Here is a 25,447-nt window from a genome sequence, read left to right on the forward strand (position 1 = left end):
CATATGACAAAATGCCAAATATTTTCTCAAGCCACGTTAGTGTTATACTCTGACCTTTCCTTTGCTAGCCGGTGGGACAACTCCGAGAAACTCCACAAACAATAAACTCTTAAACCTAAACACTAAGATCTAAACCCTAATTAGATAAAAATATTTTAATAAAAAATAATATACAATTATTAATAAAAAATTAACCTAAAAATATAGTAGGTTATCTAAATAAACAAGCTTCGGCGCTAATATAACAATTATTAATACAATAATTAATTATGACATAATACAATTGTTAATAAAAAAAAAACCCTAAGAATATAGTGGGTTATCTAATTAAACATGTTTGGGGAGCTAATAAAACAATTATTAATATAATTAATAATTATGACATAATATAATTATTAATATAAACTAATGACTTAATACAATTATTAATCAAAAGTAAACCTAATAATATAGTAGGTTATTTAAGTAAAAAAAAATTACATTTTCTGGTAAAATGGATGAAATGTGGTCACTCTATAATCTTAACAACGCTATCGAAAATTATCAACAAAAATCTTGTACACGTGAAAGTATAAAAATACTGAATAATTAAAAGTTGAAATAGGATTAGAAGGGGAGAAAATGAAAAATGGAGGGGAGGTGGTATATAATGGGGATTATATAAGAATAAAATAAAATAAAAAATAAAATAGTAAGAAAAAAGGGTAACATTGTTACCATTTTTATGGCCGTTAGGGCCCTATTTTTTTTTTAATTTAAAAAAAAGTGAAAACAGGAGATGCTCTTCCGTTTTCATATTTTTTTTAAAAAAAAAAGAGAAAACAGGAAAACTTCCCTCCTTTTTCCCCAAAATGCGTATTTTGGTAAATAATTCAGAAAATGCTTGATTTCGTAAATAATTTCTTTGCAATATTTTAAAAAACCCAAAAAAAAAGGTGTGTATTAATTGAAGTAAATAACTCTAGTAAGGGTAAGAATGTCTAATCATAATTTTTTTATTATATTTTAAGAGCTTTAATGACAGTTTTGATATTTGTGTAAAGCTCAAATGTGACCGTTAATATGAAATAGAGGGAGTGTATCGAAATTCTTTTACAAATATGTTTTTCTAAAAGATCCACCTATAAAACTAAACAAAGAAAATGCAAGAGAGACATTTGGTGTTTAAAAAAATTATTAAACAACAACAACAATAGAAGATACAAACCTCGCAGTTGGGAAAAAGTAAGGGAGAGAAAAATACAGACACAAACAGGTGCACAAATAGTAGTATGAATAGTACCAAAAATAGAAATCCGGTTGGACAGTTGCGATTGATTTACTATTAGTGCTCCATGATCACTATTCACAAGGAGAGATATGTTACAACGACTGGATTTCACAATTCTACGGATGTTTATAAAAGATGCGTCCTAATAATAATAATAAATTCATAATAAGAGATTGGTAACTCATTAATTTCTTGTTAAGGAGTTGAGAGTTCAATTTTCTTTTACAACAATATTTAAGAGTCCTAGATTATATATATTTATAATCAAATAATAATAATAATAATTATAATTATAATAATAATAATAATTATTATTATTTTTATCATTTAGAGAACTACCTCAAAGCACAGTGGTTTCTCATCTTTATAATGAGTGGGCAAGCGTAGGTTCAAAATCCCGAGCTTATAGTATTGTGGAGCACTATTTACTCACAGTTCATTGGAATCAGGTATTGTATGCTGGGTCCCCACATAAGTCTCTTGTGGGAGGAGTTGTATTTTCCAACTCTCCAGATCGTTATTACTCTGCATATTTGCCCCGTCCTATATGGTAAATTCTTGGAGCATTTTTAAACATTATAAGTAGTATACTTTACCTATCCGATCTTATGATATCTTTAAGTGCGGGCCAATTGTTGCGTATTTGTCAATCATCATAATAATAATACTTATTATTATTATTATTATTATTATTATTATTATTATTATTATTAAAAGAGAAGATGATCAAAGAGTTTGAGCTGAGGAATACTCCTCTACTAATGGGCGGTGTTTTGGGAAGAATCTAATCCTTAACAATTTTTCCAATATGGATGGGCCTTTTTTACTCACTGCATCCTTTTGTTCCAGGAATTTGGAGCTGGGGGGTGTGGGTTTCCTTCTTGTTAATTTTGATTATGTGATTTCCATGGCAGGGTGTTGTCCGATTATGATTAATTCAGAGATTGATGCTGAGATCAAGGGGTTGTCATTGGCTTTATAGGTTGCTGGTTTGCATGGATGTCACTTCAGGCACATTTTCTTGAGTTGCTCTGCGTTACATTCTTCTCTGATGTCAGACGGAGCGGCGGTGGATGATTGGAGAGCAGCTGCTGTCTTCTCCAGCCTTAAGAGTCAACTTAGAGATTTGGGTTCTCCTCCAGTTCACGTCATCCCTAAAGTTTGGAATTTGTGTGCGGCTCGTCTGGCTAGTCACAGTGTCTTTCTTCATTCCCTGTCTCTGTTTTTTTTCAGGGTAGAGACCTTCCCAGGTGGCTTATGAAGGTGTTTCATGCTAATGGTTTTAGAATGGACTAGGTTTTTCTGGTCCTGGTTGTTTGATTTGTTATGTGTTTGTTTTATCTTTGCTCTTGGTTGTCTGTATTTTTGGATTATGTATTCTTCTTTTATATTTTAATAAAATAGCTTTTCGAGCTCTTTTCCAAAAAAAAATATATATTTTGGACTATGTATTCTTCTTTTATTTTTTAATAAATTAGCTATTTGAGCTCTTTTCCTGAAAAAAAAATAAAAATTGACCTGAGAAGTTATAAAAGAGAGGTTGGCACGCATATCAAAACGTAGAGGCAACCTCATTTACCATTCTGCTCAGCTGCTCCCCACTTCACTTATTTTTCTTTCTTTCTTTCTTAATTATTATGCTTGCTTATTGCCCTAACCACCACCTCTTTTCTACTATTTTTATTCATTAATTTTTTTGTTTATTTGTACACATATACTAAGTGCTAAAAATTTTCTTTTCTTCATAATTTTAAATTCAACTCATGTTGTTAAAGGAAAAAAAAATTAATTAAATTTTTAGATAACTAACTTGTCCTATCTGCTTTATTAAATAGAAATTAATGCTGGCATGTCCAAACAACAAGTTTTGGAATTCCAAGAGGTATTTAGCCTTCTTAGCAAGTCACCAACATTTCCAAACTGTATATATATATATATATATATATAAAGCTTTTTACCTTGCATTCCTCCTGAAAAAAATATCTAATTTCACATTCAACTTTTAAAATATTATGTTAAAAAAAAAAAGAAATATAAAAGAATAATGGAAATAGATTTTTTTTTTTAATTTCACCTATATATGGATTTCAAAATATATAAAAAACAAATAAAACTTAAGTTGAGATTTTTTATGTTTATAAATCAATAATAAGAAATTGAATTTAAGCTATTGAGAAACCCTAATATAATTTTTGTAAGGGTTTATAGAAAATGCATTTTTCTCCTAAGGTAAATAAAAAAGAAGTTTAAAAGAAACACTTGTTACTGAAAATTTTGAAAATAATATATTTGAGACTAATAATCTAAAACTAATCATATTTATTAATTGAAAAACAATTTGCACATGGACTAAGAATAAGAAAACCTCCTCATAATCTTTTCATATATACTATGCACACTTCTTTGTAATTGCTTGTATATTTGTACATATTTTGTAATTGCTTCTATAACGTATATGTACAACTAAGATTTTTATAGATTGTACGGTTACATTAATCATAGATTTTTTTTCACCCACATATTAAAGAATCTTGATTTTAGAGGGTTGAACACGTTATTAGCATTTAAGGTTTTCAATATGTATAAATATTATATGGAAAAATTTTTAGCTTTTAATTAATAAAAAAATTATTAGAGGTGCAAGGAATTCCAATCATAAAAAATATATAAAAAATAACCAAAAACTTTCATCAAGCTATAAATGCTAAGCAACCAATATTTACATAATTATGCATGCAAAACCTTTTTAAAATAATAATAATAATAATAATAATAATAATAATAATAATAATAATAATAATAATAAAAAATAAATAAATAAATTTTTTCTTCTCTTCTTTGTTGCAAGCAAGAGAGAAGGCAAGCTTGCACCCTCATCGTGAACCATTAGAGAGTGTGTGTACATGCTTTCTTGTTAAAGTCTAGTCCCCACCCACCACTTAAACCACTCATATTTCTTTTGTTTCATGCCTTGCCACCCCCACCACTCTTCTACTTAAACCCCCCCATCTTCACCAATCATTACACACCCATCAACAACAACACCATTCCACTTCTTCTCCTTCTTTTTCTTCTTCTTGTTCATATCCTTGATAAGCAAACTAAGAACCAACAAAAAGATGAGCATGTTGTGCAAACTAGTAGTGTTGGTAATGGTGATAGCAATGCTTGTTGATGTCTCACAAGGACAAGCCTTGGTCCCTGCAGTCATCATCTTTGGTGACTCAGTCATGGATGTGGGAAATAACAACCACCTTCTTACCCTTGTCAAGGCCAACTTCCCACCCTACGGCAGGGACTATACCCATCACAATCCCACCGGAAGGTTTTGCAATGGAAAGTTAGCCTCTGATTTCACTGGTAAATATTAAACAAAGGATTAAAAAAAATTTATTTTTTTCAGCTCTTAGAATTATATTTATTTTATTCATGTTTAGAGTTATATGTTATTTATTTATGTTTTAATTGATGCAGTGGAGAATCTTGGGTTTGACTCTTATCCACCAGCTTACCTTAGTAAAGAGGCAATTGGATCTCATCTTCTTAATGGGACTAACTTCGCCTCTGCTGCTTCTGGTTATCTTGACAGCACCTCCAAACTTTATGTATGTATATTTTCATTATAATTTTATATAAATATAACCATTAGGCCAAGTATTAAAAAAAAAAAAAGCCTTACATCATTGTTTTCTTTAATTTATTTCTATAATTTTATGTAATGTCTTTTTTTTCTTAGAAAACGTTATTATTATTTAGAGCAAAAAAATTACAACGGGTTGTTTTATTTATTTCACATATGCTTGGTAGTTGGGAAGAGTTTCTCTTAGGGAGCAATAATTAATTAACTTTATATTTTTCAAAAGAAATATAATTATAAAAAGGATACCCTTTTTCATATAAATATGTGTATGTAGATTTCTTCATCTTTTTCAATGTAAAAATCTATTAGTCAGAGAATTTTTTTTGTAATAAATAGTTTTTATTTTATATAATTAACTCTGCATGTATATATATATATATATATTATGATAAAAAAAACAAGTGATTAAATGTGATATATATATTTTGCATGGTTATGCATGGATAGAGTGCGATATCACTAAGCCAACAGTTGAAATACTACAAAGAATACCAAGAGAAGGTGACGAAGATGGTCGGAAAGAAGAACGCGTCGGACATCTTCACCGGCGCGCTGTACCTGCTCAGCGAAGGCAGCAGTGACTACATTCAGAACTACTACATCAACCCTCTTCTTTACAAGCTCTTCACACCTGATCAATTTGCTGATTTGCTTCTCCATTCCTTCACGTCCTTCATTCAGGTAATATACTAATATCACATACATACATACATACATACATACATATATATATATATATATATATATATATATATATATATATTAAGATGATATGTAAATAATCATTTGGTCCATTTCATTTTAACTAATTTGCACGAATTAAGATAGTCTATTAAAATTAGTTAAAAATCTAAAATTTATAAAAAAATTATATTAATTTTTCAAAATTACTCTTATTTAAAATATAATTTAATAAAATGTGTAGTTAAATATATTTATTAGAAGTTGCAGAAGTATATTAAATATACATAATAAATTTGAAAAAACAATATTTAATGCTTCATGAATTTTTCTAAATGGACAAATAAAAAGATAAAACTCTAAAATAAAATAAATAAAAAGAGTATATATATATATATATATTTTACCGGGTCTATGCAAGAGATATATATATATATATATATATATATATATATATATATATATTATTTTTATGTGTGAAATTATATATTCTATGTTTTGGATATCAAAGTGGGTGGGGAACATATAGACTATTTGTTCACCATTAATTACTACTTGCAATTACTCACTACTTCGGATACCCTTCATAACTAGAGACATTAAAAGTATGTGCTAATGTTGACCAAACTGATACAAGCACAATTGCACTCAATTTAAAACCTTAAATTTATATAGAAAGGCTTCAAAGGCTTTTAAGAACAGAATCCCCTTCTAACTTAGGTCACCATTCATTACTATTTGGGATTTACTTGATCACTTTGACATCCTTCATAAATAAAAACATTAAAAGCATCTGATAATTTTGACCAAGCATCAATAGTAATCAACAAGTACAAATCATATATTGATACACTTAATTTTAGACACCGTAGGTGTGACACACACACACACACACACACACATATATATATATATGAATCAGATAGGCTTCATGTTATCTTTGAACAATAGTTAAAAGGGTTAATTTGATGGTTTTCAGGAAATCAACATCCAACTAGTAAGACTTTGACATGGCAAAATGACAAAAAATAAAACTTATGGTACCAAATTAACAAATATCTCAAATATCTCAAAACATGAGCATGCAAAATGAATTAAACCATATATATATATAGCACCTTAAAACATACCTGCATTTCTATTGACACATTCACTGTTCGATCAGGACCTGTACAAACTCGGTGCAAGGAGAATCGGTGTAACATCATTGCCCCCACTTGGCTGCCTTCCGGCCGCTGTCACCCTGTTTGGCGAAGGGGCCAATCAGTGCGTAAAAAGGCTCAACAACGACGCAATATTGTTTAACAAGAAGATTAACAATACTGCAAAATCATTGACCAAAAAACACTCTGATCTTAAGCTTGTGATTTTTGACATCTACAGCCCCCTTTTGGACTTAATCAAGCACCCTGAACAGAATGGTAAATATAACTGTTAATGATCTTCTAAATCTATGTGAATGCGACTGAGATTTTGTACCTATGAAGGTTTCTTTGAGGCGAGGAAAGCATGCTGTGGAACAGGGACGATCGAGACGTCGCTGCTGTGCAATGAGCATGCACTGGGAACATGCGCAAACGCCACCAGCTATGTGTTCTGGGATAGTGTCCACCCCACTGAGGCCACCAACAAGTTCTTATCCGACAACCTCCTGTCTCAGGGCATTGATCTCATTTCCTAATGCCTGTCTAATGGCACAACCTTATCTTTGTCTGGTTATATCTATATTCTGTAACGTTAAGATAAGCACCTAAGCTCTTTGTGATTAGATTTTTCAACCACAGCTACCCAGTTAAATAACAGTAACTTACGGGCAATGATTTCCAGGCAGTAACTCTGCATGATTTCAATTTGAATTGAGCAATGTTTGATAACAAGGAGATTCATATAAACTTTCATCGAAGAAGTTGTCTGTGCTAAAAAACTATGAATTATTGAACTTTCAAATGTACAATTTATATACACGTTTTGACACAAATAATAATGCTTTCGTTATGCAACTGAAACACAAATGTTATAGTTCATTCCACACTTGCATGAAATCAGTATGAAGATAAAGCATACGATGATGTTCCACTGAGTTGGAATAAATACTTGGAGCTCTAGGAAAGTTCGAATCCAGCATGAGAATTGATGGCATAGAGTAGCTTGCTCCTCAAAGTACTCGGTCTTTTGTATGTTGGCAGCTGAGAGATAGAATATGCACGAGAAAAAGACTAGCATTAAAACATAAAACTAATTTTTGCAGGATTATTTGATAAGAAATGAATTAAAAAGATTAGGTTAGTTACTGACCTTCAATGTATTGTAACATGTGGAAGCTGAGGGAAGGCGATCGACATCCTGTCCACGAAATGTGGCCCACAGTGGTGCATCACAGGGAACCTGAATATACAACTTCTGTATCAGAATCAGCAATACTATGCATTAAGTTTCAAGGAAAATGAGAACATATTGCAGATGCCTGGAAAAAGGAAAATTGTTCATTGCCGATTCTTTGGTTTAAGAGCTTTAACAATAAATCATTTTAGATGTCCACACTGCTAGGAGAATTACCAACAATATGGGTGCTTAAACTAAGTATGCAATTGGTGGAAACTGAAACTAGGTATTACAACAATCATAAGCAGGGATCAAGACAGAATTGTAGTCATTTCCTGCATAAAGTATCTCACCAAAACAAGCAAGAGTTGCTTCGGATTGAGGATTAGCAAGCGCGAAGTATGAGGATGTAGATGACAAGACCATAGTACTGAACTTGAACATAAACATGTCATAGATTTATGTCGCTTATTTAGAATTTCGATCTTTTCCGGACACAGCTACCGTGTTATCATTAATCGCTATGTTGTACCGTAAGTGAAGAGAAGTCACTCCTTTTCTTTGAAATAAGCAGAATGGTAAACCATTGAAACAAAAGGCAGTATTATGTGAAATGCCAAAACTTAGTTGGCAGTTACGCATGCTCATAGACTTGTCAAGAAAGGCAGACTGTTGAGATAATCATACAATTGGGATGTGTCTCAGACTCTCAGTAGAAACTCGTGCCTTAGTTTGAACTTTGAACAACAGCTTCCACATGTGGGTATGATCTATTAGAGTGACTAATAGTCCCACTGTGGTTAAGGTAGTAAACATGGATCTAAAAATGTTTGGTTTGCATCTAACACAATCAAGTAAATTTCACCCTCCATAGACATGGTACTGGTGGGAAACTCACACAAACTAGGTCATTCTAAATGAAATTACATTCTTTTCTCTAAAAAAAACATTCTGAAAATCAGCAGCGTTCCTTAAGAGCTGTAATCGACAAACTATCCAATGACAGAAAAAATGAAAAGGTATTGTGTCAGTACATGACAGAAGTCAGAAATAACGAGGTTATCAGATAATACAGCATGCCAATGATGACATCATTCATATCTTTAAAAAACAGAGCATGGAATCAAATCTCGCATCTAGTGTTGACCACCAAAACATTAAAGATCCATTTTCACCATGTTCATAAATAAAAACACTTAGATGAGATGTTACCAGTAGTATCAATCTAAATAATGTATTCTGTCAACCAAACCCCAAAACCAAAGATAGAAGTCCATATATCACATTCTGCATACCAAATACAGCAAATAATGGAAGATCCATGTGGTTGAAGTCAAGTTCCAGTACCACTTAGCTGCCTATATTTGCAAAATAGTTGTACTGCTACAACAAAATAATTTGCATGGTTGTTGTCAGCTTGTGTTAGGAGATGTCGGAAATTACCAATTAAAGAAGCATTGGATGTATAGATAGTTTATCCCTATGAAACTGTTGGGTTTTTTATTGACCGAGCAACAAAACCAAACAGAGAACAATGAACTCAAATAATAGCAATAAAAATTAATCAAAAGAGGAGAAAAGAGTCAAAACCTTATGGATTGTGAAAGAAGGATGCAAGTACTTGAATCCAAGTAATGGGGCTCGAGAACAACTTGTGACAAACTTTAGTAGCATGCATCTTTCAGTTGATTTGAATCCTTTAATAACCTGCATGAATGACTTTAATAAGATAACCAAGAACCTCCCTCTCCATTGTCATGTACTGTAACATTCAAATAACCATAGCAACCATAAAAAGGTTATAAGAAATTCATATTCATTTGATATCAGTTCACAAGAATCACCTAAACAACAATTTCTTGCTTTCAAAGGGTCATGTGAGAATAAATAGCAAAGTTCTTCAACAATTAACTTCAAGGCCCCAATCTGTACGTCAATGTGGTTAAATTCCAGATAAACTGCCCACGAAAAACTAACCGCATACTAACAAAAAACTATCACTAAAAGCAGGCCATTCAATGTACCACATAATTTCTTCATTAAATGTCATAAAAAAAAAGAAAAAGAAAATATTTGTGTACATTAAAGACTTGCAATTGACATTCAGCTTCAAAAAATTGGAACCATGCTGCAAATATGTTTCAGAAAATGTTAGGCTCAGACTAATTGAAGTCAACTATGGTTGCCTTGCATTCTTAAAGCTCATATCAGTTCCTGAGAACCTAAGATATCATTTTTAGACCATGACATTGTCAGTTGTAGAGAGGAAACAAAACTTGCCCCTTTGGAAACGTTTCTTGGACTCATATAGATGTATTGAATAACCTTGGTTCATCAAACCCAACTTCATTAGCTCAAACTAAATTATGGTTAGCATAACAATGCAGGACACGAGATATAAAAAGTAAATGCCTGGGGAAGTAGCAAAAGATGGAACGATAGTATCAAAGTAAAAACAAAAGAAAGGTCCTGACCCTTCACAAGACTCATTTATAACCATCCAAAGTGAACTCCAAAAGAAACAAATAAAAAAGTTCCATAGTAGGTTAAATTCAGCTGCAATCAGATGATTATAAAAATTGATATGCCTAACCAATATCCATGCTGGCCACTCACTGTTAACGATAAAGTGATCTATTTCTGAAGATCACGATAAAGTGATCTATTTCCGAAGATCACTGTTTTATAACAGGTTTAACCCAAGTTTGAATTTGTCAAATGTTACCTAGAACCTATGCAGGCAGCCAAATTATTTACAGGTTTTTTGTTACTTTAAACAAAATTACTCACAAAGTGTCAACTCCTCCCAATAAATATTCTGACCACTTAAAACAAGATCAGGAAAACAATACAAAGTAAACAGTATTGCAATCATATTTGGCATGTATAATTCTTCAAGTGTTTTATGTGTTCTATGATTTGCACATAGAAGAAAGTGTTCATCAGTCATCACTGCATTTCTCAGTCATAAAAATAAACACAAAATCATCATAACATATCACATCAAAGTATTGATAAGATAAAAAGAAACTCCAGATAAATCAGCTTCCAGCAAAGAAACAAGAAATTCAAAAATTTCATTGTGTGATACCTCCCAAAAGAGTTTAACTGTGCGGCTTCCTTCAGAATAACCACCAGTATATTTAGTATTGATCTTCAGGTCTTCAACATCAAAGTCATGTTCTCCACCAGAAAGCAACTGAGAATGTATTTATAGATTAGACAGAGAGAACATGTCTGAAAAAAAAAATAGTAATAACCAGCGACACCATAAGGTATTTAATTGTAAAACTTTCGATAAGAGGATAAGAATAGGAATTAAATAGTAAAATACAAGAGAAAATTTTCTTATAACAAAAATCCACAAAGAGTCTGTTTTAACCAACACAATAGTTTAATCAATTTGTGTGACAGGAAAATTCATTTACAAGTGAAGCTAAAGAATAATTTTCTTTCACTGCTACAAAATAGGAGTACCTGATAAACTGAATATCAGCAATAAACAGTCAGGTTAATCATCATTTAGTGCAAGATGAAATTCTATCATGTCTTACCCAAAAAAGCATGCTGATTTTATTTGAACACAATATCAATTAAGGAATGCAAAGTAACTTAATAATTGATTAGCCTTGACAAATAAATGCTGAGAAAACATTTAAACAATTTGGCAAAGCATGAAAAGACAACACATTCAAATGATATGATGTAAAAATCATATGTGTTCTCTTTAATGCAGACGGACACCATGTTTTGACATCGAACAACAGAATCAGTCACTTATCACCCTTAAAATTTACAGAAGAATAAAAGATTCAACATCACCACTGGAAGAAATCAGAAGAACATGGAAGAATGGTGATGATTGGTATATGACCCTAAACTTGAGCATCAAAAATTAATAATAGTAATAATAATAAAATAATAATAACTTTTGTTAAGGATAAATCTTAGACAAAAGTGATCTTTGAAAATTTTACTTTGAAATGAGCTTATTATAAGATAACAACATTTTCTATCCGCAAATTTGAGTTTGGCAAGTGTGTGGGAAAGTGACCATGTGCAATTTTCTGAAGAAATTTTTTTTCTCAGCAAGACTCAAGCTTTTGACGAAGCTCATCAACGACCAGGGTTGGGCAGGAAAGCAACCTGGATGATAATTTCTGTGGACACACCACAAGCTATACATTATGCTTGTCATATGGATATGTTCCTACAAATCTTACTCTTATTTTAAAGAGCTTTTTTGTCAAGGATGTGGATTAAACTCCAAGAGCAAACCAAATTCGTAGCTGACAGTGGCTGAAAAAAATCATACCACAAGCTTCCATGCCAAAACAGAGTCGCACAGCTTCTTAGCCCTAACATGGCCAACATTATTGGGTATATTTGGAAAAATTTAAAAGGAAAAAAGAAAACAGGATCAAGAAGATTATACAACTATTGGCTTCAGTTTCAAATAAGCCAAAGAAACCAGCTCACTTCCTAAATCACAGGCAGTTCAGTTAGTCAACACATGCCAACCAATCAGTTAATTACTAGCTTTTAAATGAAGTCAGATGTGATCTTAGATTTTTTGTTCATATGATGTGATATAACCATTTACAAGGGCTTCAGTTTCAAATAAGGCAAAGAAACCAGCTCACTTCCTAAATCACAGGCAGTTCAGTTAGTCAACACATGCCAACCAAACAGTCAATTACTAGCTTCTAAATGAAGTCAGATGTGATCTTAGATTTTTCATGCATATGATGTGATAACCATTTACAAGTTAGTTATAAATTTTATTCTAAATCAAGGACTTGGTAAATCAAGAGACCCATCACACTCATGTTACAGGTAATGACAGGTGTAGTAGGCATGGCTAGCAATTTGCAACAATAAAAAAAAAGGTACTTGAACAACCAAAATTAAGTACCATATAAAATCTAATAGGGAATTTATTCAACTCTCGCATCTCCTACACAAATCTCCTTAAATTTGTAGAGAAGGACGTATTATGATTATGTTGACAGTATCATGTAATAAATTTAATTATTTTCTTCAAAAACACTTATTTATAATCACCACTAGTGTTTTGCAAAAGTAAAACAACTTTGAAGCATGTTGAGGGGAATTTTTACCTGATTGAATTCATTAGCATTAAATAAGCTCAACCATGATGGTGATATCAAATCAATCAACCCTCTATAAAATGCGTTGGCAAACGGGAGTACCTGCATATTTAAATATAAAAAAAAAGAATAAAGTTCCAGTGAAATCAATAAAATGCTGAAGACCAAATCCATGACTTACTTGGCGATTAAGCTTGTAATCTGCAACTGCATGAACATATTGTCGCTTGTTTTCATTTGTGACGCACACATTCTTGCCATCAGGTTTAAGCTCACTAACAATCCGTTTTCCACACAGCTCTTCAGTTACAGTAAAATCTAGAGATAATTCCGCAACATCGCCATCAAAATTCTATTATAGAGAGTTATGGTTAATTATTGGCCTTTTAGATTAATATTTATGCACATTCAAAGTAAACATCAAAGATGATGGTCCATCAGGATTTTTCACCCAAAAAAACAAACAAACAAACAAACAAAAAATTGTTAAATGTAGTAACTGCTAATCATACCCAAATACCACCACCTACAACTCACAGCCTAAAACTCTCGTATTAACTAGAGCAAAGTTGTCTTGATCATAAGATTTCAAAGCCTAAGCAAATGCACACATCATTTTTCAACTGAAAGTCATCAATAGATGTTTTTTCTCATCACTCTACTTTCCGTCGCAAGCACAATTTTTACAAATTACATCGTCTAAAAAGACTGGTGCTGCTCTTTCTAAATTTTGCATTCTTATGAGAGATTCCAATTTCCCACCATTAGTACAAAAAACAGAATTTGTGTAAACAATAAATAAAACAAGGGGTACAAAAGAATGCTACATGAGATGGCATGGCTTCAAATGCACATAATTAGGAGGAAATGGTAAATATCAGCAGAAAACAACAAAAGGCAAAATAAGTAATCTCCCATAAACTAGAGCAAGAAAGTTTACCTTGACATAAATCAGGTTCCTATAAAGTTCAGGATCAAGGGCAGATAAGTCATCAAGAAAACTATAACGGCCTAAAAGCTTTTGCACGAAAACAAGTGAAAATGAATAATCTAATAATATCCCTTCATAGAGAGCTTTTCCTACAATTCTACCAAGGAATTCAATCATCTCAAACCCATTCTCTAAAAACCCCGCTGACATATTAGGGATTAAAAATCTCTCTGATGTGGATGTCTGACAAAATATTCCATACCTGATACAACAAACATAAAATAAATAAATGAAAAATTAAAAGAATCAGTTTAAGTAGACAAAGGTTCAACTGACAACTGACAAGGGCTCATGAAATCACTTTCACTTACTGAGGATCAAAGGCAGCCCTTGCTAAATCAGTTAAGAACTCTTTTGAAAGACCTCCATAGTCAAGTCCTGCCTCAGCGAGACCACTTTGATTAATGAATGAAACATTGATGGATGACCGCAGTTTTGAACCAAGAGAGTTCAACTGCCGAAATCCATCTTCAATGATATGTCCCCGACGGACAACAACCTCTATAGACCCTAAACCAGCACCAGAAACTTCGCCAGGTCGTCTAGAGCCTTTGTCTGATTTAATAAATTCTCTAAATATCTGAACCCTGCAAAACAAGAAAAGGTGAACATGAACAAATCAGGAAATACAACATCAAAGTCCAAAAAGACGGCAATCTCATGTAGACAATTCCTGTTGCCATTATGGTTTCAAAGTTTGGTTTACAACGATTTTTTTTAAAAAAAAAAATAAGAAAATTAACCATAATTTAGGAGAAATTTTGCATGACATGAAGAAATGGGGGAAAAAATTAACAGAGTAACTAAGCATGATATTCATCCAAGATGATAATATCTCATGAACATCTTTTACAAGATAGTATATCGAACACAAGTCATAGAGTAGCCAATAAGAGCTTAGCGACTCTACTATATTTCAGCATAAGAAGGGGCAAGAAATAGAAAACCAAGAGATGTAAGAATTAAGTAAAGGAATCTCAAAGGCATAAAACAAACCGATCAAGCGGTTTTACTTTGACAGATGCTCAAACTTCATTTTAAGAGAACTGTCAAATTGTGCCAATAAAATGACCAAATATAAATCTAAATATGACTAAATCAGACGACAATGGTGGAATTGTAGTGCTACAAATACTTACAGAAATATAACAATGGTGAGAGCTATGAGAAGCACAAAATGACCAAGAAGAATGACAAATAGGCAATCAAATATGTGCAACCTAGACAATCAGTTGTGTAATAAGCTAAAGATAGATGATAGAGAGAAAGGTACTGATAAACTCACTTGATGGGTACAAAAAAAAATTAAATTAAATGTTGATAAATATATTAAAGATGAATAACCAAAAGCTTTTAGCAAAAGATGTGGCTTTAAAAAAATGTTCTTTTTGGAAGGTACTTGATGAAAGTAATACAAGGTTGACAATGAAGATACAATTTCCTTAAACAGGAAAACTACATTTTTTTTTATAAAATTGTTTAATAAAAATGAGGGAGGATATGAGGAAGATCAAAAAAGGATATTTCATAGGGCCAAATATTGTCTCAGCATTCTCTGTAAAGTGTAACCTTAATTATAACCAACCCACAAAATACCTAAGGGGAGAAGAAAATTCACTCTAATGCCTATTAATAAAAGTTTGTATTATTATAGGATGCAACTCAAGAGTCATGAAGAAAAAATGAAACCCTTCGAAAAAAGTGAGCCTACATAGATTAAAATACCTATAACTGTAAGTCTCATATGATTTACAAAATGAGCGGACAATTTCCATCTGGAGATCAATAGACCAAAAACATAAGCTTTAAAGGATGAAGCACCATTCAGTCTAAGGATTAATACGTAATAACATCCCTGAGAGTTCCGAACTGTTAGTTATCTCTTCACTTTTCCAACATTATCTGTAACCAATTTATTGTTTTTACTTTTATGCACCTCTTATGTTACTTTACAAACATTTACAAACTATTCACAACCTTTCATGGACATGTAGCCATTCACCACCTTTCCTGAACATGTAGCTATCACCCTTCTAAGACTGACACCTACCTTACTGATGCCTAAGTGAAAGAGGCATAATTCAGAGCACTTCAAACCATAGGTAAAATATCAATCCCAGTTGTTTAGCAAGAAGTCTTTCATCATAGCTCTTACAATAACCTTTCAAACCATGTAGCCAACACCTAAGCACAAAGTTTACCAATTCTGAAATACAATCCAAGTACAATTATATATGTATGGTATTAAGTGAAAAAAAAAGAGAAAATCCCACATATTGCATGCTCATTATTATTCAATATGGAAAATAAATACTCAACCTTGAAAAACCAGCCTAATGATGCAAAAAAGTTAATCAATGTAAGTTTTCTCATAATAATCAATTTCTTGCAAACTTCATGAATAACCTTTCTTCAAATGGATATATGTGCGGTACACTTGTAAGGATTGAACGCAGACTTGAAGTGGAGACACCCCCAGAATGCAAATTGGTAAAAGCAGCTTCATGAGCTTTAGCAGCAGCAGCAATTGGAATACGGGTTTTCCTGGCAGGTGCTAACCACAGAGAAGACGGGCAGAAACTACGCCTGCAATCCCTTTCATATAGTAACTGAAGGCATCTAATCCCAACATCTATTGTAGGTCTATGAGCCTCTCTAGCATTGTAGCTAAAAGCATTATATACAAATGTATTAAGTACTGACGTGATTCTTTGTTGCTGCTGAAGAGAAAATGGTACCTTGAATAAAGGAAAAGTAAAAACAGAGATAGTGAGGATCCTTCAAGGGACCTGCAGCAAGGAAAACAACTTAGTACACTATAAGCGTACCTGTTTCTCATAGAACTCTATGTCATCTAAAACCAACAGTAGGTGTGCATATATAGCACAAAACAGATGCAGGATACATGACATGCCTTTTGAAAGACCTTGTGGACCTAGTCTCATAGGTTCAATGTCCCAAATATCAGAATCATCCTCACTGGCATAAGAAGAATTCAGGGCATCATTGTTCGAACATGATTCTTTAACATCAGCAGACTTTCTTGCAATCTTTTGCAGCACATTCACCCACTTGTTTCCAGTTTCCTTCGCAATTTGTTTCTGCTTTTTGTCCCAGGCTACTTCACTGTTATATACAGATTTTAAAGCTTTGCATGATTTATCTTCACAAGACAAATGATGAGTCCCATGGAAAATAGAGTCTTCTAATAATTTCCATAGTTCAATAAGAAATCCAGGTGTGAATGCAAGCACATTAAGGATAGATAATGACCCAAAAGGGTCCAAAATAGAATATATTCTGAGCATGTCGTAATAAAGATATACTATGTCTTGTAATTCCATGTTCCCACAATACTCAACACACTCATGTGCACCATAAGTATTTATCTCTTGGGCTGGACCTTCCTTCTTTACCAAGGCAAGAAGTTTCAGGAGATGCCATTGCTGATATATAGGTTTCAGAAGGCTGACATAGGTTGTCTTTACCCTACTGCAAATATCTGATCCGATAACTTCAGATGAACAATCACCCAACTCCTGGCAATCATTATTTACTCTTTGCAATAATTGTCCACCTTTCCCAGGAAAACCAAGAAAGTTCTGCGAAAGGCAGTTTATGACATGAAGGTACAGCTTGCAATCTAAACCTTCAAGAAAGCATCCAGAACTGTAAAGATTATCACGACTCTCCGTGGCCAAGTTTATAATGTTGACAAGAGCCCAACCAGACAAGGAGATCCCACAATGTGGAGAAGAGGATGTCTCTAAGTGATCCAATTTTGACATCTCCTCAAAAACCCTATCCTTAGAAATCTGCCACCACCTGCCATAATCTTCTTAGTTTCACACACTCCCAAATATGATATTTTTAAGCGAAAATGAGATAGAAATAGCAACATGGCAGCAACATAAATGGCTTTTGCAGAATATGATAAACAGAATAGGAAATCGAGAAATGTTGGAGTGATGTTATGCGAAATCATGTTATTCTATAATTAAAACTGATTATATTAAGTTATAAACAACATCAAATTATTGCTAAAAAAGATCAAAACAGTAAACAGAAGGAAAAGATTAGGTTCAGACATAGGAAGTTGCAGAAAACTACAACTGACAAGTCATAAAATTGAGAGACCACTGTGAGCAACTACATTACAATGATAACAAGGAAGAGATCACAGCCATCTGAGTTAGAATAATTTAAAGTTTCCTAGTGTATAGAGCACTGACCAAGTAAACAGTCCTTAGTTGAGCTAATGGTAACACATCATTGACTTGGTTTATGGATGAATATTAAGTAAACAATAAAGATAGCAAACATCAGAAAATACTAAAGCAATCTATTGAAGTAATTTAATACTTACCAATAACATTTTGAGGCTTGGAAACAGTACACACTCATGTTTAAGAGCTGCTAGGAGAAATGGTGGCAGGCACTGAGTGAGGTATGGAATTGTTAGTATAAGTGTGAAGAATAGCTCTGAAGCATCTCTCACAGCAGCATCACCCTCATCAGGGCCTAAGTACTTAGCATGAAAAGGACGTAAAGCTAATGTTACTGCACTTGCAGTAATCAAGACATGGTCGCTCGCTTTTGATGTCATGTTGCTTTGCAGAGAAATTTGAGCTCCAAGCTTCATGATGTATTTTCGAATGCAACAATAGCTACCACTTTTTTTGGTGGTCATAAATCCTATTAGTTTCTTTGCAGCAGCCTCTACTTCATTTAAATTCTCACCTTTACAGCACTTCCAGCTTTTCGGATCAGTTAAAGAAATGGCCAAACGCATTGCTAAAGAAGTAAGTGGAACCATATGTTCACCCTCAAGTCTGGAAGGATCACATTCTGAGAGCACAAAAAAGCATAACAAAAGCAGTTTTCTTGACTGATAAAGCCACGTAGACCTTTCATCAGCTGTACCCACAGCTAGAGAGCAGAAATTTTTCACTGATTCTACAGGTCAAAAAGGAATAAAATATTGGTAGACTTATCATTTAAAAATTAAGGATAACATAACATATATATATATATATATGTATGAACATGAAAGATGAACCACAGAAAATGCAATTTTCATCTCAAAAAAAGAATGTCATGGTAAATATTGTTCACATTTTTATCAATACTAGTTTTTTTTTGGGTAATTTTACCAATAAAATTCATTTAAAAGTACCTCATAAAAAGCATTGAGGCACTTTACAATGAGTGCTTTCCTCTTCTACCTTCTATAAGCATTAGACAACCAAATAATTTCTTTACATCTGTAGGAAGAACATGAAGGTTGAAATGGTGCTTGATAAAGTATTAAGGATGTTAAGAGAAGTTATTAAAAGTCTGTCCAAAGTAACCTCAATGGTCATGCTAAAGTTACAAACTATACCAAGAATTTGGAGATTGTATGTGCAGGGGTTGTTTGCTTGGACTCTGGAGTGGAATAAGGTCGTGTTTGAAATTTGATTTTGTTTTAGAGGGAAGCTTTTTTTTCTCAAATTGGCTTAGCCTCGACTTGAGTAAAACAAAATAATATAAATACTTAGTGGCTAAAATTATATACTTTTCTAATTATTGTTTAATATTTATTAACCATTGAAAATTGCAAATATTAATTAAAGATAATATCTATTTAATTAAATAAATTATGTTCAAAGAGTTATCATTGTTGCAAGTTATAGCAAAAGTGCTAATAAAAACAATTCAGTGATGATGTAGTACAAGGCCATGCAATCATCGTTACAGCAGAAGAACATGGACACAATTGAGAGAAAGGAGCAAATCAATACTTAAGCCAATTTAAACATTCAATGGAAGTCCAAATATATATAAATCTATTGATAGCACATCATTGATGAAGGTATTGGGCACTATACTAATGATCAAATAGAACACTTTTTCTCTTAAAAAAAAAATCATAGAAAGCTAAAAAAAGGTGGCCAAAATGAACCAACTAGGTCCTTATTGATCACAGATAATAAAAAGAAAAAAACTAAAACAAAAATACAGGGCCCATTTAAGAATTGGCATATGATATTTAACAGGTTTGAATTAATAAATTGATTTCATTAAGATGATATGCACATTTAGCAAACTTGTTTTGGCGAGACTCATAATATCAAAGTACACAAGGCATCACAACTTTTGCATCAGTCAGAAAAGCATAACATGTGATTCACATATAGATGCAAGGAAAAGTTGCATGTTATTGAAACTTGAAATATTCCCTTTAAAGAAACCAAATATTAGAGAAGAAGACACATACCAGGTGAATCGATGCTTTGCAGAAGAATTTTGAAGCATGTAGAAATACAGGCTACATTTTTTAATTGCATCTTATAGCGCAAAGTTGATGGTTGAGTAGCAATGAAAAGAAAAAGTCTTAAAAATCTTCCAGAAATCCATCCACTAGATTTGCAAGTAAAATTGTCTTTTGATAGATTTTCACATTCTTCATAGAGTTGTTCAGTCACCATTTTCATCACATGGAAACGCCGCCAAACACGCTAAACAGAAAGGGGGAAAAAAACCTCATATCAGGACAAAAATCTAAATTAGAAGTAATTTAAGCAATTATACCCTGAGGAAAAATGGAATCACTAAAACCAGTGTACATATAATTCAGTTAAATTCATTTTGGAGGGTTTTCAAAACCTAACAAAAGAGATCAAACTTTTCATTTCCAAAACTGAGCATAACTTATTTTGCTCAAGGCTTGGCTCAGTTTAGTTAGAATTCTTTTGGCTTATTAGGGTTTCTCAAAAAATGTTGAAATGGTGCATGACCCATTAGATTAACATCAAGTATGTTATAAATAAATCTTGAATTGATTATTTTCTTTTATCTCATTTGATTTGACTTCAAGAGGAAAGGCCATTCAAACCAACTTGTTTCATTCTATGGTAATGATTAAAGGAATTAGGTCTTCTAGTTTTAATGCTTTTATTTGAAGTCATTCCATTTGATTAGTTGATTTTGTAGAAGTCCACGCCTAACGTGAACAATATGAAATTCATTTTGCATTTGCTCAAATTGAACCAAACCATAAGCAAAATAATACCCAAAGCAGACAGAATCAAAAGCAAGAGTTGCATTTAATTAGGCAGTATCTCAAATTCTAGCACAATGTAAACAACACAACATGAAAAATCACTACATAACGCTCACTGGCAACACATTTTTAGACAGGAACAGAAGGAATCCTCAATGTGATCACTATGGAGAAGATATCCTATTAGCCAAATCACAGTTTATGTTGTCTATAAATTAAAACATGGGCATTGTTTGAGAGAGAGAGAGAGAGAGAGAGAGAGAGAGAGTTTTGAAGTTGGCAATGTGCCAGGCTGCCACCTAAGCTTAATATCTTACAATGCTTTGAAGATCCTGAATTAGGTTTGTTGGGTCAACCAATGTCTTCTTAGCTTCATATAAATCATACTTCAAACTTTTCCACAACAAAAAGAGTAAACTGGATGAGAAATGGGGAATCACATGCTAAAAATTAGTCCATCAATGTCCACTACAAAAATCTGATGAAAGCCGCAGTTAAAGATAGTGGTTTTCTAGATGACTAATATATTGGAAAGCCATCTTTTGTTTTTCTTTAACTTAACAAAAGAAACCTACGTGAAGCAGGCTGGTCCAAACTAAACAGCTTGACTCAAAAAGTTTATGGAAGCCTCTACAACCAAGTGAATTAAAAGCTTTGAAGCATATTAAATGACTAAGCAGTCAGACCTCAGGCCCCAGTTATACCTCCAGCTAAGATTGTCGACAGGGTTCCCTCTTTAGACACCAGAAGGGAAAAAAAAATAACCATAGACATGGTCAGCACAATTTACATGTTCTAAGAAATTAGGAATCAAAAGTTAACAATATGCTTCAAGGTTATAACACACATCACAAACAACTTAGCAATGCCTATAATGATCTCGTGTTTAACTATGGTCTTCAGCCACCATCTGTAGAGGAAGGAGCATTGCAATTATGCGTTTGATTTGTTGGGAATCCTATGGTAATCAATCTGTACTTAGATATCCAGTGTTGTATAGGACTCTAGAATGCCTAATAGCATCACAAGGCATATCTGCACTAATCATAATTATTCCCAATAAGCCTGCAATGTGGCAGTCAAGCTTAGAATCCATTTAAGGAGCATGAAAAATTTCAGGTGCGATAATTATCTATGTGACATTTGGGTTCAAGTATAAAAATTGCTCACTGGATGTTTTACACATTCTAAATTGACGCTAGGTAAGAATTTTCTCGCATGTTCAAAGCTATAAAGTTTATTATTAATAATTTTAATGTTTAATTGTTTTAAAATCCCTTTTCATTATATTACTAATGAAATTTTTTTCCTGAAAACTAGAATTATATGGTTAAGTCAAACCAAGTAAATAAGGTCATCTCTAAATCATGGATCAAACTAATAATTTTAAGCAACCTACTTATGAATAACTCATTATAATGTGCATTTTGAACCCACATTAAGCTCTATGGTAAGAGCCCTCAAATCAAGTGAATAATTTGACTGCAAACGTTACAAAGAAGCAAGATGCCCACACAATGAAAACCTGCTTCATTGTACGGTAGGACATGTAAAACGTAAAAATCGACCAACTTTTTTTTTTTTTTTTTGCCAAGAAGGAAACTACAAAATGAAATCTAAAACTCCTTTAATATTACATATGAAAATTAAATCTAAGAAATCATATATCAAAATTAATATTATAACCTAAGAGTTGTAGTGCTTTAACTATGAAAAAAATCTAAAACTATAAATTTGCAAGATGTTTAAATTATCAAGTTTCAAAAATCTGACATGAAAACTACTCAGGGAGTTGCACATGCCAACTCCATATCACCTTCAACTTCTCAGAGAAGATAGAGTGGCCCCATACCATCTTCAATTTTGCGGATAATGTAAAATCACCATATATCATCTTAAATTTTTCAGTGTGTGTTGTAGCTCCAAATCATCTTCAATTTTCCATATAGTGTAGAGTGGCCCTATATCATCAAATTTCAAGAGAGAATACAGTGGCATGGTCACTACATGAGAGATACCATGATCCTTGATTAGATAAGAGATAGGATACCTTTGGTTAATGCTCTCTTAAAAAAACAAAAAAGAAAAAAATACAGATTTAACAAAATCTAATTGTTTCTAATTGGTGTGCATCACTTTCTTGATGAGGAATATCACCACTAAGAATATTGTTGCAAAATTCCCCAAGTTAAATAACTAATTCCCACCAACACCACAACACCCCCACCACACACACCCACACACCCACACCCCAACTAGGCTGACCAAAGTCAATGAGTAATTTCATCCTTCAAACAAGTAAAAACGACAGAACCATAAAGACAATACTGCATCTTATGGAAGGTCCGGTGACATTATCACTACCAAAGAGTTGCCGAAATCCTTCAAAAGATCACTACACGGAACACCTCTTTTCAATGCTATTTTGTTCTTGATGAGAACACCACCACCACAGAGATGGCAAGATTTCACAAGTTCAAGATTCAAGAGCGATTTCAACATAATCCCTTATAAAAAGGCATCTCAAAATACCAAGAAACGTAACAAATTTTCAAAGAGAAAAAACTTCGCATTTGATCAAGAGAACCCCAAAGGGACTCAATACCTGAATGAAGAGGGCCGCTACGGAGGCTCGGCGGGCGTAATTACGGAGTTCCCGTTCATGGGAAACCTTCTCGATAAGGGCGTCCCTGGAGATCTCCTTGGCGCTGGCGCCTCTGAGCGACACCTGATGGGATGGTGCATCAACAGGGCAAGATCAAGAAGGAGACGGGATTGGAACGATGGGGTGAAGGAGACATACCTGTGGACGCTTGGACATCTCGCCGGAAGATAGAAGGCCGGAATCGTCGACGGAGAAGGATGAACCGTGAGGGACGGGAAAAGGACGAAAGAATGCGAGTGCTGTCTCAAAGTTGTTCATTTGTAATCGGATCCGGATCCAGATCCGCTTTAAGTTTAGACCCGTGCTCGCATATATAAGATAAATAATGATATATGAAGGTAAAAAAGCCCTGTCATAGTGAGGAATGCTACACGGGATAAACATCTTGTCCCAAATAATGTGCTGAATGACGTGGATGGCTACATGTCATCCACGTCATTCTATTTTCTCTCTCTAAAATTTTAAATTTAAAATAATAATAATTTTCCCTTTTCCAAATCATTTGACTCCTCTCCGATCCTGGCGGTATCTCCTAGCGATACCTCCTCTCTAAAGCATCTCCAAAGTATCTCCAAACCATCTCCGAAGTAGCTCTGAAGTATATCCTCTCTAAAACAGCTCATCTCCGATCTCAACAATACATCATCTCCGAATTGAAGCCTCTTTGAAGCATCTCCAAAGCATCTCTGAAGCCTCTCCGAAGCAAATCCTCTCCGGTCCCGGTGATACCTCCTTTTGGAAGCATCTCCTCAAGCAATAGTGATACTCCTCTCCGAATTTCTTTTAGTGTAGATCCACTTCACATCAATATTAAGGTATTAACTCATCTTTTTTTTCTGCATCAAAACATTTTTATTTATATTTGGACTTGAGCAATCATGATAACAAAAACAAGGCCTTAATATGATTAACCAAGTACAAATTTCGAGAAAATAAACATGACCAGAAGATAATATGTTCAATCGAGAAAGCACATCATAAAACCCTAAATATGATAAATCAAGGCCTTGATATTAAGGTATTATTAGACATGTGTGACCAAAACATTGGTTTGTAGAGAAAATTTTTGCCTAATCTATATCCTTGTTCTTAGCTTTCATCCTTGAGAGAGAATTTTTCAAATTTAGTTTGTTATGTGGAAGATTTTAGTGATTGTATTTTGTTTATTATACATTGTTGTTTGTTACCAATTTATGTTTGTTATAGAGAAAAATTCATTTAGCTAAAATGTAGTTATTGTATCAGAAGAAAATTTGTTATAAATTTTTGCTGGGTTATCGTTATTCTTATCCTTATCTATTAATCAACTTTAGAGCAAGATAAATTTTCAAATTAGTTTGTGAGTAGAAGATTTTAATTATAATTTTTTGTTTGATTTCAAACATGTATTGTTTGTATACTATTTGTTATAATATAATTTAACAAATATATTGTTTGATCTGAAACATGTAATGATAATTTCAATGATAATTTATGTTGTTTGTTATTATTTTAAATATCTTTCACTTTTTATCACATTTAGTTTATAATATATTTATTTTTTAGTTGTTACTTGTTTATTATAGATCCAAATCAAAAACATTATAGTAGAGTAGGAACTTTAGTCTTCTGAACAAGTGAAGAATGGGAAAGAAGTTGGATCTTCTAATATAAAAATAATGAACAAAGAGAAAGAGAAAATGGTAGGGTTTGAGAAGCCACTATCTGAAAAGTTATTCTTAA

The 25,447-nt window shown here is 32.9% G+C and overlaps 2 protein-coding genes across 3 annotated transcripts; one reads left to right on the top strand and one right to left on the bottom strand.

The window, feature by feature from the left end:
* The first annotated feature begins 4,285 nt into the window (after nucleotides 1-4,285).
* On the top strand, nucleotides 4,286-7,307 carry LOC120266596 (GDSL esterase/lipase At5g03810-like). Its single transcript, XM_039274237.1, has 5 exons — nucleotides 4,286-4,630; nucleotides 4,745-4,875; nucleotides 5,358-5,591; nucleotides 6,757-7,012; nucleotides 7,079-7,307. Exons 1-5 carry the CDS (start codon nucleotides 4,390-4,392, stop codon nucleotides 7,270-7,272), a joined length of 1,056 nt encoding a protein of 351 aa, XP_039130171.1. The 5' UTR covers nucleotides 4,286-4,389; the 3' UTR covers nucleotides 7,273-7,307.
* A 337-nt stretch (nucleotides 7,308-7,644) lies between these two features.
* On the bottom strand, nucleotides 7,645-23,988 carry LOC120266595 (E3 ubiquitin-protein ligase UPL7). 2 transcript variants are annotated; one of them, XM_039274236.1, is made up of 14 exons: nucleotides 23,864-23,988; nucleotides 23,666-23,788; nucleotides 20,275-20,515; nucleotides 18,382-18,971; nucleotides 16,844-17,830; nucleotides 16,422-16,753; nucleotides 14,327-14,602; nucleotides 13,965-14,217; nucleotides 13,206-13,376; nucleotides 13,034-13,126; nucleotides 11,005-11,112; nucleotides 9,504-9,620; nucleotides 7,887-7,976; nucleotides 7,645-7,777 (listed from the first exon to the last, which is right to left on the bottom strand). In XM_039274236.1, the coding sequence occupies exons 1-14, from the start codon at nucleotides 23,981-23,983 to the stop codon at nucleotides 7,694-7,696; spliced, it is 3,585 nt and encodes a 1,194-aa protein (XP_039130170.1). In that variant the 5' UTR covers nucleotides 23,984-23,988; the 3' UTR covers nucleotides 7,645-7,693. The 2 variants fall into 2 exon arrangements, 1 of the variants encoding a protein (XP_039130170.1); XR_005538208.1 differs by lacking the exons at nucleotides 7,645-7,777; nucleotides 7,887-7,976; nucleotides 9,504-9,620; nucleotides 11,005-11,112 and having other exon boundaries at nucleotides 13,206-13,342.
* Nucleotides 23,989-25,447: the final 1,459 nt, after the last annotated feature.

This window comes from Dioscorea cayenensis, chromosome 8 (genome assembly GCF_009730915.1).
Source record: "Dioscorea cayenensis subsp. rotundata cultivar TDr96_F1 chromosome 8, TDr96_F1_v2_PseudoChromosome.rev07_lg8_w22 25.fasta, whole genome shotgun sequence".
NCBI lineage: Eukaryota > Viridiplantae > Streptophyta > Magnoliopsida > Dioscoreales > Dioscoreaceae > Dioscorea > Dioscorea cayenensis.